General features: G+C 43.0%; 1 protein-coding gene across 4 annotated transcripts in view; it reads right to left on the bottom strand.

Moving 5' to 3' along the window:
- The window catches only part of COASY (Coenzyme A synthase), an 855545-nt gene that overhangs the window by 155991 nt on the left and 677092 nt on the right, over positions 1-22462 (bottom strand). For all 4 annotated transcript variants that reach the window (XM_040331793.1, XM_040331796.1, XM_040331792.1 and 1 more), the window contains one exon: positions 16680-16764. In XM_040331793.1, coding sequence (XP_040187727.1) covers positions 16680-16764 — 85 coding nt within the window. The remainder of the gene's footprint in view (positions 1-16679; positions 16765-22462) is intronic.

The raw sequence follows: 22462 nt of genomic DNA on the forward strand, positions 1-22462 counted from the left end.
CCGCCGGTTCTCCTCTTTGAGCTTCTCCAGCTCCATCTCCAGTTCATGGAGCCTGGGGGGGTCACCCCGCTGTGACCTCAGGTGGTTGTTCTCCTCCTCCATGCGGCTTATGCACTCCTCCAGCTCTATGTACTCACGGATCAGCTCCTGCTTGCTCATGTCCTGCAGGCTCTCCACGTGGTCCATCATCAGGAACTGGGTGGTGGTGTAAGGGGCCACCGGTGGGCCCTTGGCGAACATCTCGGCCCGCATCTGGGACGCCCGCTGCGACTCCCTCTCCTCCAGTCGCTTCTTCTCCTCCCAGGTCAGCTTGTTATACGGCTTCCAGGACCTCTTCTTCTTGGAGGGTGGCCGGCGGTGCCTCTTTCTGCCCAGCTCCCTCCAGGGCCCCTCCGGCTCATGGCTGTCGCCCATGACCAGCTGACAATGGTGTTCCCTGTTGTCCGTAATAACAGATTGTACCGTGAGGACTTCGTAAAGGGTGTCCAATGGTTCTTCCGGACCCAGCTCCTGGGGATCCCAAGCCGAGTCTACACAATGGGCTGCTGCTGGTGGGCAGTACCCAGGTTGAGACCAATTTGACCTGGTGTTGTCATTCATGGGGCAATTCTGCTTGAAGTGACCCAGCTGTTTGCAGCAGAAGCAGCGTTGTTCGTTGTCCTCCTGGCGTGGATAGCGAGGGCTAGATGTCACCGGTCTGTTAGGAGGTTGGTATCTAGCGGCTGGTGGGTGTGAGGGCGCCGTTGGTCGTGGAGGTTGTACCCGTGGTGTGACCTGGTTTGTCTTGCGAGTATCCGCATATTCATCCTCCAACTTTGCGGCCTCTGGTAAAGTCATGGGCCTGCGATCTCTCACCCAATCTTTGACATCCGTCTGGATGTGATTGTAAAATTGCTCCACGAGCATTAGTTGCAAAATGTCCTCTGCGGTGGTGGCCTGGCTGCTGTTAACCCAGTTAGAGGCCGACAGGGATAACTGGCATGACCATTCCGCGTAAGAGTCTTTCGTGGTTTTGCGGGAGTCCCTGAACTTCTGTCGATGGGACTCTGGGGTTACTGCATAACGAGCCAGGAGCACTTCTTTAACCCGGGCGTAGCTATGGATATCTTGATCTGGCACGGTCCGGAAAGCATCAGAAGCTTTGCCTGACAGTTTTCCTGACAATATTGCAACCCACTCTCTTCTAGCTATTCGGTGCAGGTTACATTGTCGCTCAAAATCTGCCAGGTAGTTATCAATCTCACAGTCCTTTTCATCAAAAGCTTTAAAAGCGCTAAACGGAATCTTCCTTGTGTCTGCTGTGCTGTACTCACTGTTTGGAGAATGTGCGGCTGCTTGTCGGACTGCTGCCAGTTTTAACTGTAGTTCTGCGTCTCTTATTTGTTTAACCTCCTCCGCTAACAGGTCCATCACTTTCAGCACCACATCCGCCGTTGGGTTCGGACCGAACCATGCTAGCTTCTCTCTCATTAGCTTGTTGGCTGGCGATTCCTCCTCCTGAATCACTGGTGTCTCAATCTCTTGTACTGCTGGCGTTGCTGCAATCCCGTCCTCCTGGTCTAGCTCCATTGATTCTGCTATGATGACCCACTTGGTTTTGTTGCTAGCAATCCTTCCACGAACTTCCAGTAGTTCTTCCAGTGTCTGCTTGGAATCCGGGTGTAAAAGAGAGTAGAAGGAAAATTCCCGCTGCTGCCAACCAGTTGTGACGGTATTACAATGATATCCCCGTCAACGTTCCCTTCTTCCCATAACGAAAATCACCCCAATATTCCACGAGGAGGAATATTCCTGGAGTCGCCCAGAAAGCCACACATGCCAAGCTTACTGCTGGAACAACACACACTTTAATGGTTTTCCTCTCAGCTTTTTATACAGTCCAAGACATTGAAGCAACAATGAAATCTCCACCCCCCCTAATCACACACTAAGGCTAATTACTAAAACATTCTAGACAGGTCGGCACCGACCGACAATTATCATGTCTAATCACTGCACATTCCTTAAACAGCATACCAACAAACCACCTTCACACCCTTGAGTTTCTTAGGCAGACGTTTCATCTGCATCCAGTTTGACACCTAGTAACACCTCTGAGCATCACTAGGTTGTAGACAGCGTTGTCACACAATTAAAGGCCTTTCAAAAGCTAGCCTTATTTAACATATGAACAGTCTTTACAGAGAGAGATGAATCACACATGAAAACACCTGCTACCTGTAATCCACAGCATTAAATTAGCAGGGAGAATTAAACTGGAGCATATATAGGCAATTGCATCACACAGTCAATGAGAGAAATTTTGGCACTCTTGTCCTTTAGAAGCTCCACAAACTAAAAGTAAAATGTGTATCACAAAACTGATCACATTGCCTGAAACCAGACAAAAATACCTACGTTTTGATATATAAATTGTGTACGACAAGTAGATCTTGTGGGCGTGAGAGCAATTTGTTTCCCCTTTTTTTAAAGATAATTTTTTTTTCAATGATCTGCACTCTAAAGGTCACATGACACACTCTAAATCCCCTCCATAGGAATTCATTATAACCGATTACATTTTCTGAAAATATCACTAAACGTAAATTGCGTTTTCACAAAAAACATAAAAGATATCAATCTAAAAAGTCATGTTTGGATAGCTGAATATTTTGTGACCGCTTTAAAGTTTGTTTGGTGTCTGTAAGTGAAAGTATGAAGGAGCTGAAACTTTTGGCAGAACGTGTGTTTTGAAGCAGGAAAAAGGATGTTCTCATTGACTTCAATGTTAAAAAAGTGTCTAAAAGCTTAATATTTTAAAAAGTATAAATAGTACAAAAAACTTGAAGAAGTCCCATCGTTAGCTGAACGAGATGAACATTTTAAAAGTTGAATGGTCTCAATAGCTGAAAGTATGCAGAAGTTACGCAGAGCCAAAAAAACGTACGGAATAATAAAATTAAAACTAGACAATGCATTTCCTGAGGAAAATGTGAGTGGGAATGCTGAATAGCTGAATTGCTGAGCCCGCACAAAAGCCATTCACCATAACCACTACAGTATCTTTAGGACATACAAGCAGTGTTCCTTCAGTACTTATAAAGCCTAATATCACACAGCTCCTTTCTCTATCTGCAATATAGAGAGTGTCCTGACTTGCCTGGTCGCCCCTCCCCCCCTCAAGAGGCTTTCTCCACATGAGGTGGGGGAGGAGGACTGCACTGAGGTAAGGAAAGCTATTTAGGGAATCAAAATACCATTAGAAACGCTTTCATCCACACACAAAATCAGTTATCGAAGCCTTCAAACAAAACGTAATAAATCCACAACCGTACATGCGATCGATACAGCGACTTCACCGTTTGAAACACAAGGCTTTTGTGAACAAATCGATATAAATATAATAATAATATAATAATAATAATTTATGTTGATAAACTTAAAAATCTGTGCATGTCAGCGATTTAGAAAAGAGCGTCTTTGTGTGTTTTGCAGAAACATTTTAAAGTCTTTTTAACATGAGTGTCAATGAGAGTTTATTTGTCCCTCTTGTCCTTTAGAAGCTCCTGGAACTAAAAATAAAATACGTATCACAAAACTGATAACATTGCCTGAAACCAGACAAGCATAGCTACGTTTTGATATATAAATTGTGTATGACAAGTAGATCTTGTGGGCGTGAGAGCAATTTGTTTCCCCTTTTTTTAAAGATAACTTTTTATTCAATCATCTCCACTCTAAAGGTCACATGACACACTCTAAACCTGCTCCATAGGATTACATTATAACCGATTCCATTTTCTGAAAAAATCAGTAAACGTAAATTGCGTTTTCACAAAAACCGTAAAAGATATCAATCTAAAAAGTCATGTTTGGATAGCTGAATATTTTGTGACCGCTTTAAAGTTTGTTTGGTGTCTGTAAGTGAAAGTATGAAGGAGCTGAAACTTTTGGCACTGCGTGTGATTTGAAGCGGTAAAAAGGATGTTCTCATTGACTTCAATGTTAAAAAAAAGTGTCTAAAAGCTTAATATTTTAAAAAGTATAAATAGTACAAAAAAACTTGAAGAAGTCCCATCGTTATCTGAACGAGACGAACATTTTAAAAGTTGAATGGTCTCAATAGCTGAAAGTATGCAGAAGTTACGCAGAGCCAAAAAACGTACGGAATAAAGGAGAAAAATAAAATTAAAACTAGAAAATGCATTTCCTGAGAAAAATGCGAGTGGGAATGCTGAATAGCTGAGCCCGCACAAAAGCCATTCACCATAACCACTACACTATCTTTAGGACACACAGCTCCTTTCTCTATCTGTAAAGTAGAGAGTATCCTGACTTCCTGGTCGCCCCTCCCCCCTCAAGAGGTTTCCCCTCCCCCCCAGGTCAGTGAGGAGGAATATTGCACTGAGGTAAGGAAAGCTATTTATGGAAAGAAATACCATTACAAACGCTTTAAATTCACAGACCAAATACATGAATTAAGCCTTCAAACAAAGCTTAATAAATCCACAACCGTACATGCGATCGATACAGCGACTACACCGTTTGAAAGACACGGCCCTTGTGAACGCAGCGATATGAAATTTATGTTGATAGACTTAAAAATGTGGCCATGTCAGCGATTTAGAAAAGAGCGTGTTTGTGTGTTTTGCAGAAACATTTTTTAGATAATTTAACATGAGAGTCTATGAGAGAAGATTTCAGGCTGTTGTCCTTTAGAAGCTCCAGGAACTAAAACTAAAATACGTATCACAAAACTGATCACATTGCCTGAAACCAGACAAGCATACCTACGTTTTGATATATAAATTGTGTATGACAAGTAGATCTTGTGGGCGTGAGAGCAATTTGTTTCCCCTTTTTTTAAAGATAATTTTTTTTTTTCAAAGATCTCCACTGTAAAGGTCACATGACACACTCTAAATCCCCTCCATAGGATTACATTATAACCGATTACATTTTCTGAAAATATCACTAAACGTAAATTGCGTTTTCACAAAAACCGTATAAGATATCAATCTGAAAAGTCATGTTTGGATAGCTGAATATTTTGTGACCGCTTTAAAGTTTGTTTGGTGTCTGTAAGTGAAAGTATGAAGGAGCTGAAACTTTTGGCAGAACGTGTGTTTTGAAGCAGGAAAAAGGATGTTCTCATTGACTTCAATGTTAAAAAAAGTGTCTAAAAGCTTAATATTTTAAAAAGTATAAATAGTACAAAAAACTTGAAGAAGTCCCATCGTTAGCTGAACGAGATGAACATTTTAAAAGTTGAATGGTCTCAATAGCTGAAAGTATGCAGAAGTTACGCAGAGCCAAAAAAACGTACGGAATAAAATTAAAATTAAAACTAGAAAATGCATTCCCTGAGGAAAATGCGAGTGGGAATGCTGAATTGCTGAGCCCGCACCAAAGCCATTCACCATAACCACTACACTATCTTTAGGACACACAGCTCCTTTCTCTATCTGCAAAGTAGAGAGTATGCTGACTTCCTGGTCGCCCCTCCCCCCTCAAGAGGTTTCCCCTCCCCCCAGGTCAGTGAGGAGGAATATTGCACTGAGGTAGAAAGCTATTTATGGAAAGACATTCCATTACAAACGCCTTTTAATTCACAGACCAATACATTAATTACGCCTCCAAACAAAACGTAATAAATCCACAACTGTACATGCGATCGATACAGCGACTTCACCGTTTGAAAGACACGGCCCTTGTGAACGCATCGATATGAAATTTATGTTGATAAACTTAAAATTGTGGCCATGCCAGCGATTTAGAAAAGAGCGTCTTTGTGTGTTTTGCAGGAACATTTTTAACATGACGGTCAATGAGAGTGGTTTTGTCGCTCTTGTCCTTTAGAAGCTCCTGGAACTAAAACTAAAATATGTATCACAAAACTGATCACATTGCCTGAAACCAGACAAAAATACCTACGTTTTGATATATAAATTGTGTATGACAAGTAGATCTTGTGGGCGTGAGAGCAATTTGTTTCCCCTTTTTTTTAAAGATAACTTTTTTTTCAATCATCTCCACTCTAAAGGTCACATGACACACTCTAAATCCCTTCCATAGGATTACATTATAACCGATCACATTATCTGAAAAAATCGCTAAGCGTAAATTGCGTTTTCACAAAAACCGCAAAAGATATCAATCTGAAAAAACATAGCCGGATACCTGAATATTTTGTGACCGCTTTAAAGTTTGTTTGGTGTCTGTAAGTGAAAGTATGAAGGAGCTGAAACTTTTGGCAGGGCATGTGATTTCAAAGGGAAAAAGGATGTTCTCATTGACTTCAATGTTAAAAAAAATTGTCTAAAAGCTTAATATTTTAAAAAGTATAAATAGTACAAAAAAACTTGAAGAAGTCCCATCGTTAGCTGAACGAGACGAACATTTTAATAGTTGAATGGTCTCAATAGCTGAAAGTATGCCGAAGTTACGCAGAGCCAAAAAACGTACGGAATAAAGGAGAAAAATAATAAAAAACTAATATCAATACTGGGAATGCTTATTAAAGCATTCCCACTAATAAGAAGAATAATAAAAAACGAATATCAATACTGGGAATGCTTATTAAAGCATTCCCACTAATAATAAAAAACGAATATCAATACTGGGAATGCTTATTAAAGCATTCCCACTAAATATCAATACTGGGAATGCTTATAAAGCATTCCCACTAATAATAAAAAACGAATATCAATACTGGGAATGCTTATTAAAGCATTCCCACTAATAAAAAACGAATATCAATACTGGGAATGCTTATTAAAGCATTCCCACTAAATATCAATACTGGGAATGCTTATTAAAGCATTCCCACTAATTAAGAAGAAGAATAAAAAACTAATATCAATACTGGGAATGCTTATTAAAGCATTCCCACTAATAAAGGAGAAAAATAATAAAAGTAAGAATTAGAAAATGCATTTCCTGAGGAAAATGCGTGGGAATGCTGAATAGCTGAATTGCTGAGCCCGCACAAAAGCCATTCACCATAACCACTACAGTATCTTTAGGACATACAAGCAGTGTTCCTTCAGTACTTATAAAGCCTAATATCACACAGCTTCTTTCTCTATCTGCAATATAGAGAGTGTCCTTACTTGCCTGGTCGCCCCTCCCCCTCAAGAGGCTTTCTCCACATGAGGTAAGGGAGGAGGACTGCACTGAAAGGTAAAGGAAGCTATTTAGGGAATCAAAATACCATTAGAAACTCTTTAATCCACACACAAAATCAGTTATTGAAGCCTTCAAACAAACCTTAATAAATCCACAACCGTACATGCGATCGATACATCGACTTCACCGTTTGAAAAACAAGGCTTTTGTGAATAAATCAGTATAAAATTTATGTTGATAAACTTAAAAATGTGGGCATGTCAGCAATTTAAAAAAGAGTGTCTTTGTCCGTTTTGCTGGGAAATTTTTTAGACTTTTTAACATTACAGTCAATGAGAGAAATTTTGGGGCTCTTGTCCTTTAGAAGCTCCTGGAACTAAAAGTCAAATGCGTATCACAAAACTGATCACATTGCCTGAAACCAGACAAAAATACCTACGTTTTGAAATATAAATTGTGTATGACAAGTAGATCTTGTGGGCGTGAGAGCAATTTGTTTCCCCTTTTTTTAAAGATAATTTTTTTTCAATGATCTGCACTGTACTGATCACATCACACCCTCTAAATCACCTCCATAGGAATACATTATAACCAATAACATTTTATGAAAAAAACACTAAACGTAAATTGCTTTTTCACAAAAAACGTAAAAGATATCAATCTAAAAAGTCATTTTCGGATAGCTGAATATTTTGTGACCGTTTTAAAGTTTGTTTGGTGTCTGTAAGTGAAAGTATGAAGGAGAAGAAGCATTTGGCAGCACATGAGATTTTAAGGGGTAAAAAGCATGTTCTCATTGACTTCAATGGTAAAAAAAAAAGTGTCTAAAAGCTTAATATTTTAAAAACTATAAATAGTACAAAAAAACTTGAAGAAGTCCCATCGTTAGCTGAACGGGATGAACATTTTAAAAGTTGAATGGTCTCAATAGCTGAAAGTATGCAGAAGTTACGCAGAGCCAAAAAACGTACGGAATAAAATTAAAATTAAGAATAAATTTACGGATATCAATACTGGGAATGCTTAGTAAAGCATTCCCACTAATAATAAAAAACGAATATCAATACTGGGAATGGTTATTAAAGCATTCCCACTAACTATGCATTTCCTGAGGAAAATGCGTGGGAATGCTGAATAGATGAATTGCTGAGCCCTCACCAAAGCCATTCACCATAACCACTACACTATCTTTAGGACACACAGCTCCTTTCTCTATCTGCAAAGTAGAGAGTGTCCTGACTTCCTGGTCGCCCCCCCCCCCTCAAGAGGTTTTCTCCCCCCCCCCCCAGGTCAGTGAGGAGGACTTCACTGAGGTAAAGAAAGCTATTTAGGGAAAGAAATACCATTACAAACGCTTTTAATTCACATACCAAATACGTGAAATAAGCCTTCAAACAAACCTTAATAAATCCACAACCGTACATGCGATCGATACAGTGACTTCACCGTTTGAAAGACACGGCCCTTGTGAAAGCATCGATATGAAATTTATGTTGATAAACTTAAAAATGTGGCCATGTCAGCAATTTAGAAAAGAGTGTCTTTGTGTGTTTTGCAGGAATTTTTTTTAGACTTAACATGATGGTCAATGGGAGGAATTTTGGGACTCTTGTCCTTTAGAAGCTCCATGAACTAAAAGTAAAATGCCTATCACAAAACTGACCACATTGCCTGAAACCAGACAAAAATACCTATGTTTTGATATATAAATTGTGTATGACAAGTAGATCTTGTGGGCGTGAGAGCAATTTGCTCCCCCTTTTTTTATAGATAATTTTTTTTTCAATGATCTGCACTGTAATGATCACATGACCCACTGTAAAGCAGCTCCATATTAACACTGTTTAATCGATAAAATGTTCTGAAAAAAAAATCACTAAACGTAAATTGCTTCTTCACAAAAACTGTAAAAGATATCAATCTGAAAAGTTATAGCCGGATAGCTGAATATTTTGTGACCGTTTTAAAGTTTGTTTGGTGTCTGTAAGTGAAAGTATGAAGGAGCTGAAACTTTTGGTAGCAGATGAGATTTAAGGGGTAAAAAGCATGTTCTCATTGACTTCAATGTTAAAAAAAGTGTCTAAAAGCATAATATTTTAAAAAGTATAAATAGTACAAAAAAATTTGAAGAAGTCCCACCATTAGCTGAACGAGATGAACATTTTAAAAGTTGAATGGTCTCAATAGCTGAAAGTATGCAGAAGTTACGCAGAGCCAAAAAAACTTACGGAATAAGAATAATAAAAAACGAATATCAATTCTGGGAATGCTAAATATAGCATTCCCACTAATAATAAAAAATGAATATCAATACTGGGAATGCTTATTAAGCATTCCCACTAACAAGCTGTGACGGCCAGTTACAAATGGTAACACATCTTATCAATCCATTTTGTACGAGCTTCCGGGTCATTTAACACAATCAGCTGGTTGTCTTGAGGTTCTCATTAACCCCCGCTATTGGTCCCAATTCTCGTGTATTGAATTGTACATATCATACCATACGTTATAGATCCAATTGGCTTATATCAGCATTCCTGGCGCTTGATATATAGAACAAATCATATACTGAATATTCAGATTGCAAAACACATCTCCCTTCACAATGAGTTCACAATAAGTTGCTGTTTATCATACCTTCTGGGTCTTCTTTAACAATTAATTCTAGCCAAGGCTGCCTTTCTTTAGAGGGAAAGACGGTACCTCCTTACCTCTTTACCACTGTCCTCCCCCACAGTGTACCTCTAGGTCTGGCTCAGCTGGGAAGAGGGGAGCAGATGATGTCCGTCTGGGCTCAGCATGCTCGCCGGCTCAACATACTCACTTCCATGTGGGCTATGTAACCTCGTGCTCAGGCTCGGCGGGTACTGTCCTCCCGCTGCATACCCCGCTTCCTATGTTCCCCCTCTAGCTGGTCTCGGTGTCCGGAGCTGCGGTGCGGCACGGCCTGCAGCACATAGCGCGGCGGTATCCGAGCGGGTCCGATGGGAAGCGTGCAGCTGCGGCGTGCGGTATAGAGGCTGCCGTCTCCTCCCCTCATTTGGCGCGGTCCGTCCTTCCTCCTGGCAATCCTGTGGCTCTTCACTCCCCCACCCGTGAGCGCGTCACGTCCTCACGTGCACCCACTTTTTTGATTTATATATTCCCAAGCCACTTAACATTTTCAAGAGGAGTGTGGATCGCATTGACACTTAAAAGGACTTCTGACACTTTCGTATCAGTCTTTCTGTGGGTGGTAGACAGCAATAAGCATGAAATAGGTGTGGATTTCTTACAGACAGATAAACAAAGGCTCCAGATCACCAGATTACAATAAAAGGAAGTGGGTTGGACTGATGCTCTACAAATATGCCTGGAAAAACAAAAGCACTATGCAGGTAGCCTATGTGTAGGCATTTCACTGCTAAATAATCAATCATACTCACCTGATGACTCAGTTTTCGGTCTTTAGTGAGCAGAGAGATGGTGACTGTCAGTCACCAGCTCTCTGATCCTCTAATGCTCAATGTAGTGCTGGGCTGTGAAGCAGCAATCGTGGCGTGAAAGGCGGCACCCGTGCGCATGGCAGCAACGGAGAAGGGGAACAAGGACCGCTGTGGGGGCTTTGATCTCAGGCAAGTACTTCATTATGAGCTAGTATGCTATGCATACTAGCTCATTATGCCTTTGTCTTGCAGAGTGTTTTTTTTTAAAGAGGGTTTTTTTTTTTTTTTACTTCCTCTTTAAATCTGTGTAAAAATAGGATTTTTTGTACTCACTGTAAAATCCTTTAATCTGTCGCCCATGGACAGACACAGCCTTCTCAAGTCTTGACAAATGGGTTATGTTCATGTTCACAGGAGAGGACTAGGCAGAACCTATTAATTAATTAAATACATGTTACTTTAACAGAGTTGAACAGCCCCGCCCAGGGAGCGGTCCCTCCGGACATAACCCTCCTCCCTGCAGCATGCAGCCTCAGTACGTAACAAGCAGTACAAACCTAAAAAGGAGGGGTGAGTGCTGTGTCCATCCATGGACGACGGAGAAAAGGATTTTACGATGAGTACAAAAAATCCTATTTTCTCTTATCGTCAATGGACAGACACAGCCTTCTCAAGTCTTGACAAGTGGGATGTCCCCAAGCAGTGTAAAAAAAAAAAAAAGAGGAGTGGAAACAGTATCAGTAAAAACAAACTACTTCACCCCAAACAAGCAGAGCTCCTCAAAGGAGGAGGTGCAACTTTAAACAGCCGCCTGCAAAACCTTGCGGCTGAAGGAAGCATCATAAGATGCACTCACATCAACCTTGTAAAATTTGGCAAGTGTAAACAAGCCCGCCCCTTAACAGCATAGGCCTGCCTGATCCACCGAGAAATGGTGGCTGACAAGACCGCCAGGCCATTTTGTGGACCAGACACCGACACAAAAAGCGAGTCAGACCTCCAAAACTGAGCCGTAGCAGACAGGTACACCCGCAAAGTACGCACCACATCTAAAGTATGAAGCGCAACCTCCTTAGGATGGGCCGGCCGAGGACATAAGGATGGAAGTACAATGTCCTCATTCAGGTGAAAGGCCGAAACCAAATTCAGAAGAAAGGTTGCGGGTGCAACACCACCTTATCCTTATGGAGGATCAAGTATGGAGACTTGCAAGACAAGGCCTCCAACTCAGAAACCCTTCTGACAGAAGTAATGGCCAGCAAAAAGGCCACCTTCTGAGATAGTGTCAAGAGAGGAATCTCTCTGATGTTTTCAATGGGAGGTTCCTGAAGAACTGAGAGCACCAGATTCAAATCCCATGGAGGAAGAGGTTGTTTAAGAGGGGGGAAGTATATGACGAACCCCCTGCACAAAGGTACCCACCAGAGAATGGGCTGCCAAAGACCGCTGAAAGAACACAGCCAAGGCTGAAATTTGTCCGTTAATGGTGCTTAAGGCAAGTTTCTGATCCACTCCACGCTGTAAAAACAGCAGTACCCTGGAAACCGAATACGTGCGTGGACGTCACCCCATCTCTTCGCACAAAGAGATGTAGGCCTTCCAGGTGCGGTGGTAGATCTTCCTGGAAGAAGACTTCTGTGCCCCCAGCATGGTTGAGATGACCAAGTCGGAAAGACCCCGGTCTCTTAAAACCTGGCTTTCAATAGACGTTAAAGCCAGCGACTGTGAAGCAGGATGAAGTATGGGACCTTGAGACAGAAGGTCCTCTCACATTGGCACCTGCCAGGGTACATCCCCCACCAGGCACACGAGATCGGCGTACCAAGGATGCAGAGGCCAATCTGGAGCGATTAGAATCATCGGGATCCCCTCGTCCTCCTCTCTGCGGAGCAGCCGAGGAAGCAACTTCAATGGGGAAAGGCATAAATTAGCCAATACTGACCCCACGGGGCCACCAACGCGTCTGACAAGTCTGCCCAGGGATCTCTGGACCTGGCCATGAACCTTGACACCTTGCGGTTGAGGCGAGGGGCCAGGAGATCCACATCCGGTGTGCCCCACCTACTGCAAAGGAGTTGAAACACCTCCGGATGCAATGACCATTCCCACTGGTCCAGCATCTGGCTAATCAGGTAGTCTGCCTGCCAGTTTTCTGCGCCCAGAATGTAGACAGACGACACGCTTCTTTCCGCCCACCTTAGGATGTGAGCGACCTCGGATGCAGCAGCCGAGCTCCGTGTTTCCCCCTGATGGTTGACATAAGCCACCGCCGTGGCGTTGTCCGACTGAATCCTGATTGGGCGACATTGCAACCTCCTCGACCATGAAGAGAGGCATAGCCTGATCGCCCGAAGTTCCAGGACATTGATCAGCCGACAGGATTCTTCTAGAGTCCAGCGACCCTGGGCCGACTGAACCCCCCAGACAACCCCCCAACCCGTGAGGCTGGCGTCCGTCGTAATCACCGTCCACTGGAAGGGAAGAAACTACTTCCCGGACCGAAGAGCCGGGGATCTCAGCCACCAATTCAGAGAGACTGACTAGGTGGCTTACCTGGATCTGACGATCCAGAGACAATGGAGATGTGTTCCATTTGGACAGGATCTCCCTCTGCAATACACAAGTGTGGAACTGGGCATACGGTACTGCCTCGAAGGAGGCTACTATCAGACCCAGGACTTGCATGCAAAAACGGAGGGACGACCATTTGCGGGATGCCAACAGCTTCACTGCAGACTGAAGAGTCTGCATTTTTTCCAGGGGAAGAAAGACTCTCGCCTCCGAGGAGTAAAGAATCAACCCTAGGTACTCCAAACGCTGAGTCGGTACCAGGGCCAACTTCTGAATGTTTAACACCCACCCAAATTCTTAGAGGGTCTGGCTGGCTATAGACACATCCACCTTTAATTCTGAGCCAGGAGCTGCTCTCAGAAGATTGTCTAAGTAGCCCAAGATGGCAATGCCTCGCTGTCTCAGCAAAGCTAGGATCGGTGCAAGCACCTTGGTGAAAACTCTTGGTCCCGACACTAGTCAAAAGGAAGGGCCACAAACTCATACTGTGTCCTCCACTATAGCAAAGGGCAGAAACCTCTGGTGACTTGCTCAAATTGGGACATGCAAGTATGCGTCCTTGATGTCCAAGGATGCCAGAAAGTCCCCCGGATGATGCGCAGCCACCACTGAGTGAATGGATTTCATGCGGAACTTCCTCTCTCTCAAAAAAGCCATTTAGGGCGTTTAAGTACAAAATTGGACGGACCCTGTCTTCTTCGGGACCACAAACAGATTAGATTAAAATCCCTGAAACCTCTCATCCTGCGGAACGGGTAAAATTACCCCCGCAACTTAGCAAGTTCTGCACTGCCCCTAGTAGGGCAGACCGACGAGCCGGAAGGAGAGGGAGACTTGAGGGAAAGAATCTGTTCGGTGGATAGGAAAGAAACTCTGCGAGACCACCTCGCAGACCCACTGGTTGGAGAGCCACTGAGCTGTGAACCTGCAAAGCCGTCCCCCCACCCATGAGTCGGGCGGAGGCAAGACTTCATGCAGGGCCGGGTTTGGATGCTGGCTTGTTCGGGCTTACGTCCCTGGTGCGAGGTACCAAAAAGCCTCCCACCCTTGAAGGGTAAATCTGCCAGGGCTTTTTTGGATGCTTGGTCAGCAGACCAGCATTTGAGCCAAATCAGGCAGTGCAAAACCACTGCCGAAACAAACTCTGGATATCAAGAAGGGTTGCATCCAGTATAGCATCACAGACATATACAAGGCCCTGGACCAACTGGTAAGCCAGTCTAATAAATTCAAGAGGGAGTTGGTGGTCCTCCACAGTCTGGTGCAAAACTTTTGCCCATTCAGTGAGTGTCTGAGACACCAAGGTTGCAGCCACAATAGGCCGCAATGCAGACCCCAGCATGGTTAACATGGAGCAGGTCAGCGCCTCGGACCTCCTATCAGTATGGTCCTTGAAGTCAGGTGTCCCTTCTATAGGAAGAGTGGTCACCTTATTTAACCGGGCAACCGGGGGGTCAGCTACCGGAGCAGAAGCCAATTTTTTCAACAGGCTGTCCTCAAAAGGGTAACAGACTGCCAGGCGCTGAGGAACTACAAAAGGTCTTCTGCGGCTTTTCCTATTCCTTATCAATGAACTTGTCAAAAAAGGACACATTAGGAAAAACCTTCACAGAGCGGTCCGATTTGTGGGACCCAAAAAAGACTGAGCCCTCAGTGGATGCCTCAGTTGCACTATCCAGCTCAAGGGAGTCCCTTACAGCACTGATAAGCGCACTAACAAGTGCCTTGTCCTGTACTGACCCAAGCGAGGAATCTTCCTCACAAGGAAGGTCCTGGTCCACATCCTCTGACAACACATAAAAGGGGTCCTGTGCCGCAGCCAGGCCTGGGTCTGAGTCAGAGCATTCCCTAGGAGTTGGCGGGGGGAGGGGGCGCTTTTTACCCCCCTTACGCCCACACACCGCTTCCACCCTGGCAACAAATGATTCCAGGACTGCGTGTGCTGTGAGGAATAAGCTGTGAGGTAAAAATCTGTGAAAAGATATGTGGTGTGCGCTGTGTAGAAGCCAGCACTAGAGGCCAAAACCACTAAAAAAATAGCCGCTGGACACCTCAGCGATAACAGGGCACGGCCACAGTAAAATGGCAGACCGTAATACCAAGCTGCGCCATAGCGTAACCACAACAAAATGGCCGCCAAATGGAATTTCCAATGCAAACAGCAGACTGCAAAAAAATGGCGGCAAAACACTGCGATGTGGATGAGAAGGCTTAACGGGGCCTCCCTGAGGCAAAGCACACCCCCACAGAAAAATATGGGCCCAGACACCCTGGTGGGAAAAGGAGCCCCCCCCACAGGTCAACCCCGGTAGCAGCAGAAGAGCAGCAGAGGGAAATATGACAGAGAGCAGGGAAAGGGAGGATAGGAGGACCCCCTAACCCCAGGAATGCCAAGCCATACCGACCCGCTGAGGCAGGAAAGACTGTACTTACCCATCCATGCGAGGGCCCGCAGGCGCATTCCTGACAGGCATACAACTGCGTTGGAGTAGCTGTCGGTCTGGTCCACTGTGAGTGAGACAACGCCACAGCCCAGTCATGTGTGGACCCTGGAGCAAAAAGTCCACCGGCCACCCCAGGAGTCATGGGGTATGTCGTGGCAGACCCAGCCCATAGCTACGGTGTGCTCACGCTCGCTGGCCAGACTGAGGAGACTACAATGATCTATATATCCAGCATGTCACTCATCCGACAGTTGATAGAAGATTCTCAAATAAAGAAAATTAAAAAGAAAATAAAACAATAAATCTCAGGGCGCTGAGCCCAAAAGGGAGCCATACGTCCTTCTCCTTTGCTAGGCAGAGGATACATGCTGCAGGGAGGAGGGTGCATGCTGCAGGGAGGAGGGTTATGTCCGGAGGGACCGCCCCCTTGGCGGGGCTGTTCAACTCTGTTAAATTAACATGTATTTAATTATGTAACATGTTCTGCCTAGTCCTCTCCTGTGAACAGGAACATAACCCACTTGTCAAGACTTGAGAAGGCTGTGTCCGTCCATGGACGATAAGAGAAACAACAATTATGACAAACAACATTATTTATTTATTGAGCAGTCATTCCCTTTTCAGGCTTTATCTTGGAGTACCAATAGTTTGCCAGTGAATACACATTTAACGCCCACCTCTAGAGTATTATTTTTTTATAATCCACCTGGAGGAAATAAAGCAGCACTGGCTGCAAAACTCACCCTTTTTCTGGCATTGTTCCTCTCAATAATTCCTTTCACTCTTAAGATTTTTTCAGCTTCCAGGTTGAAATGAAACCTGGCATATTTCAACTTGGAAGAATGAGACCAAGTGAGTGCAGGGTGCATTGTAAATTTGTCCTCTGAGAGGACATAACCACAGAGCACTGCAATCACAGTGTGATACTGCATAAAGCTCTCTTTGCATCAAGGCCCGGCCATTGCTGGTAGTAGAAAAGGAACGTATGAGAAAAGATATAGCCAGGAGGCAGTTCCTGGAGTTGGCCAAAGTTTGTCCGAAAAAAAGAGGCAGAATATCCGCCACATGCTATATTGGAAAATGATCACCCTACATGTATCTCTCAACAATGGAGCAAAATAGGAAAGCTTACCATTGGTAGTTGCTTCTTCAATAGCCTCTTTAGCCAATGCTGCAATTGCTGGCCACACTATATCCGTTAGATGCTTTAACTGGTCCTGAAACCAGCAAGAGAGTGTATATTAAAAATACAACTTAATACATACACACAGTTTATTTTTTCAAATACTTATTACAATTAACACCTTTATGATGAAAAAATATTTTTACCTTTCACAAATATGGTTTACCATTACAGAACTTCCTAAAGACTATTACCTATTCATTCATCCATCCAATTCCCATTTTATATAATTAGGCGGTTAATGGACAAAGTCATGCTGAACTTGTGCTAGCTCCACGGGGCTGAACGAGAGAAACCACTCAATTTCCCCAACCACGCTAAAAAGTGTTTCTTGCTTAAAGTTCAGAAGCAAGACACAGCCCACTGTTGTCTTATTATCTTTTAAACACCGGAAATAATTCAATTACCTCTCCATGAGTGATTTTTTTATTTATTTTTTATAGGTTAAGAACATCCCATGTGTTGGAAGGCAACATGGTTTAATATCATAGTTCTGGAATGTTGGTTCCTGGTTCATACAGGCAGATGGCCCAAAGTTGTAAGGCAACAAGTTGCATTCAAAGCTTTGTAGCATATCATAATCTGCATAGAAAGAGGGCTTGGCTCCAGCCCACCTGGTGAGATACAAGCTTCAAAGAGAGCAATGGCTGCCAGGATGATTGGTGACAAATATCAAAAGAGCAACAAGTTCCTGGAGATGATCTGCCCCCTAGAGGTCAATATGGCAAGTAATAATATATTACAAGGACTACTGCGTGGCAATATCTCATTGGACAGGATGCAAGCGGGGGTGAATATGAGTGGGTGTGAATGTTTCAGTAAAAAGTACACAAAGAAGAGAGATTGGCCTCTTTCACTGCTGACTTTTGCCTAAGCCTGATGGCTCTTTTTGATACCATCTTGAGCACAGCTGATGAGACCATGTTTAGAGGATGTGATAAGTATCTTTGATGTTCTTTTGTCATATACTCTGAAGTTATACTTTACGTTAATGTTTTTATATCAGCAGTTGCTTTTTTTCATGGGAAATAAATAGGATATTGTTTTAACAGCAGTGTGTTTACTTTTATAGATAACCTTATATCATTATGCTTATCAGAGTCTTAATAGACTAGCTAACTATAGGGATAGACAAGTTAATACGTGTATGCAAAAGATACAGGGAATACGTGAACACCTTTTGGAAGAATAGTTGTATTGGTTTATTAGTCGATTATTGCATATTTACTTCATCATGCTAATAGTAGGAAGTCGGTTTTACAACTTGTAACAGTAACAAACAGTTCCTTGACATTCAACTTATACTTCTAGCTTTGTTTCCCTGAAGTGGAGCTTGTACTATGATCCATTACAAAATATTTCTATACAATATTAAATTCAAATGTTTTTACAGAGCACACATATGTGGCTTCCATGTTTGTGAAGACAACAAAAGGGAAAGATTTCTGACTGTATTTCTTTGAAATCGTAACAGCTTATTATATGTCTCCCAAGACTTGACACAACCACTCAAACATAGAGCTGTGTTAGTGACCATGTGCAGGTCAGTTATTCTAAGAGAAACTGAACTAAAACCCTACCTGAGGCATGTCGATTTGTGAGAGCTCTGACACCCCTTGAACAAGAGTGTAGAGATTCTGACCCAAGTCGTCACATGCTTTCTTGGGCATATCAATTGCTGCTATAGGAAACTTGACAGGCTACCCTACCTTTCTTGGATTAATGGGAACTAGATCTCTGAATCACACGGACCCTGAAAAGACTGATTAAAAATGATTACATTGGGGGTCAATTCAGAGTTAAATAACGACTTTAAAAATGCAGCACAAATAACAAATGCGACAAATCTTTTTTTTTTTAATACAGACTTTTTATTGAAAAAAGGTTTTCTTACAATTTGAAGCAACAATAATGGAACATACATATGAGAAGGAGTCAATTATGGATACACTGAAAAAAACAGTTAGACTTACCAGGTACGGTAATTCCAGGAACCTTCCAGGACAGCTACATGAGAGATGACTGGCTCCGCTCTCTACAGGCCCCTCCCTTTCCTCTGACCCTCAGTTGTTTAGAAGATCAAGTAAACCTCCACCAAAAGTGCACTAGGCAGAGGAAAAAAAATAGAAACATAAAAAACACCACCACCGGGTAAACAAGGTCGACCAGTGAAAAGTAGAATAGGGTGAGAATAAAGACGCTGTCCTGGAAAGTTCTTGGAAATACCGTTACCGGTAAGTCTAACAGGGGTTTTCCCCCCTCTCCTTCTAGGACAGCTACTTGAGAGGATAAGCAAGACTCTATACCTTAGGGAGGGACAACTGTCTGAAGCACTTTCCTACCAAAGGAGAGGTCCTGGCTGGAAAAAATCTGAACTCTATAATGTTTTAAAAATGCATGAGAGGAGGACCAGACAGCAGCTTTAGAAATGTCTTCCCATGATGCCCCTGCTCTTTCTGCCCATGACTCAGCCATGGATCTCATTGAATGAGCCTTAATTCTAGGAGGGGTGCGACCTGACGCTTTGTATGCTTCACAAATAGCTTCCCTAATCCACCTAGCAATAGAACTTTTAGATGCTTTGGACCCCTTCTTGGGGCCACTGAATAACACCAACAGCTGGGAGGAACTCCAAAAACCACTGGATTCTCTAGATAAAGAAGAAGACATATTTTAACATCTAAAAGACTAAACCTTTACTCCTCCGCATTCTTAGGAGAGGTACAGAAACTAGGTAGGACTACCTCCTGGGACCTATGAAAGTTTGAAGATACTTTGGGCAAATGGAAAGGATCAGGCCTAATCACTACACTGTCCTCTAGAATCCTCAGAAAGGGGTCTTTACAGGAAAGAGACTGCAGATCAGAAATCCTTCTGTCTAATAGCCAAAAGGAAAGAAATCTTCAAGGAAAATAATTTCAGGGAAACCTCATGCAAAGGCTCAAAAGGAGCCCTTGTTAGAGCATTAAACACCAATGACAGATCCCAAGGAGGCACATGTTTGATGACCTTGGGAGCATGTCTAGATCTGGCTGAAAGGAACCTCCTGTCTAAAGGATCTTCCGCTATTTTCTTGTCTGAAAAAGACAGGGCCATAACCTGAACCCATGGCCTCATACACACAATCGGTTAACCCAGGGGTCTGCAACCTTTAAGGCATAAAGAGCCACTTGGACCGTTTTCCGAAGGAAAAAAAAAACTGAGCCGCAAAACCTCCACATGCCCAGCAAATACAATACTGTACAATATCAGATAAGATTCCACCTCCACATGCCCAGCAAATGCAATACTGTACAATATCAACTATATCAGATAAGATTCCACCTCCACATGCCCAGCAAATGCAATACTGTACAATATCATATATTGTACAGTATTGCATTTGCTGGGCATGTGGAGGTGGAATCTTATCTGATATTTTACAGTATTGCATTTGCTGGGCATGTGGAGGTGGAATCTTATCTGATATTGACAATATCAGATAAGATTCCACCTCCACATGCCCAGCAAATGCAATACTGTACAATATCAATTATATCAGATAAGATTCCACCTCCACATGCCCAGCAAATGCAATACTGTACAATATCATATATTGTACAGTATTGCATTTGCTGGGCATGTGGAGGTGGAATCTTATCCGATATTGTATAGTATTGCATTTGCTGGGCATGTGGAGGTGGAATCTTATCTGATATTGTACAATATTGCATTTACTGGGCATGTGGAGGTGGAATCTTATCTGATATTGACAATATCAGATAAGATTCCATCTCCACATGCCCAGCAAACGCAATACTGTACAATATATCACACAAGATTCCACCTCCACATGCCCAGGCTGGCCCCAGCCCCCAGCTTAGGCCGTGTTGTTTGCTCTGATTGTGATGGTGCCTGCATGCTCAGCATACTCCCATGATGAAACTCTTGTAAAAGACTAAATTGTGTTGGAAAGACAGACTGGCGCTCTCAAGTCCGGAGTGAGCTGATAAACTGCAGTACTACTGAACTCACAGTACGATGGTCCCAAAGTGGTGCCACAGTCTTTGATCCAGAGTGGAGCCTTATATGTCGGCGGCTTAGCTGAGAGCTCTCGAGTCGTGACAGGCTGAGGCGGGCGGGAGACTCCAGCTCTGTGGCCAGTCACATGATGCGCTGTGACGAATCACAGGCCAGCTCAGGCCTGTAGCCACATGACCCCCCCTGCCCCCCCACACGCCGCGTGGTAGATGTAATTGCGGTAACGCCGCCCAAGTAATGGGAACGGCGTTACCGCGAGGGTAAGAGTAATCAGGTAGATTACTCGTTACCCTCAAAAGGTGCCCCGGAGCCGCGGCAAAGGTTCAAAAGAGCCGCATGTGGCTCCGGATCCGCGGGTTGCCGACACCTGGGTTAACCAGAGGATAACGGTCTGATGGACCATTATCATTGGTCCAAATTTTAACCAATGGATTGCTAACCGATAGGTCAAAACCGATCAAAACCGATCGTTAGTACGCACAACCATCGGTTAAAAATCCACGCATGCTCAGACTTAATTAGGGGACGGGAGCGCTCGTTCTTGTAAAACTCGCATTCGTTTTGGAGATGGCACATTCTACATTTTTAAAATTAGTGCCTCGTTTATTGCAGCACATTTTTTTCTTTGTTCTATTGCTAGAATAAAGACGTTGTTTTGCTGATGGTATTTAGACAGAGTTCTCCCATACTGACTTCTTTTTTTGTTTGCTTGTGATCTCATAAATATTTCATTTTTGTTTTTTCTAAAGCCAGATCTCCAAAATAATTTGTTGTACTCCACCTTTTTTTTTTGGTTAAATTCTTTTTTTTTTATTTTTTACTCAAGTTATCACAACATCCCCCCCCCCCTCAAGGAGGTTGTGTCCTTTGTTAATTACACAATGTATTTCGGAAATGTTTGATGGCTATTCACCAGAAAAACACAATAGACAAGTATTTGCCTATTCCTGCCTGCGATCCACCAATCAAAACCTCCTCCAGATACCCAAAGCCAGATACAAGTCCAAAGGAGATCGAAGATTTGCAGTCCAGGGACCTCGCCTGTGGAATGCACTACCAACCACCATCCGACTGGAGTCAGACCACTTGGCCTTCAGGAGAAAGATTAAAACCCATCTCTTCTGAGGTCAAGGGGTTCCTTACCCATGAAATGGATACAGCGCCCAAAGGCGATTCAGAAAAGGTTCCTGTATCAGGATGGAGTGTGGGATTTTATATGATGCAAAATGCATAAATGTAACAAAGATATATACAAGCCTGATCAAACTCCAAACAAATGGATCATACAAGCAAACAATTGATTAGATATAAAAGATTTATTACAAAAGGCATAGAAAAATAGAAAAATGTAACATATATTTTAAAAAATATTCAGACAAGAGATAGAAAAAGTACTGATCGTGCAGATAACTGCACATAGTCTTCTTCAGACCCCACGTAGAGAGGTTCGACTAGTTTCGCCAGTAAGGCTTCGTCAGGAACCCGTGGAGGGTGATAATCTATAACAATTAGATAACATATTACAATGTAGTTGAAAAAATGAGAATAACATAGCATGAATCTACTACAGAAAAAATAATAAAGAAATATACAACCATAGAAGAAAAACAATGTCAGAGGTAAGTATACTGTATTGTATACATAGAGGTTATGGTAGCCACATTGGGCTGCAATATATTGATCACTAGATTGTGGACTATAGAGCTGCCCCT

This window comes from Rana temporaria, chromosome 12, assembly GCF_905171775.1.
Source record: "Rana temporaria chromosome 12, aRanTem1.1, whole genome shotgun sequence".
Lineage (NCBI taxonomy): Eukaryota > Metazoa > Chordata > Amphibia > Anura > Ranidae > Rana > Rana temporaria.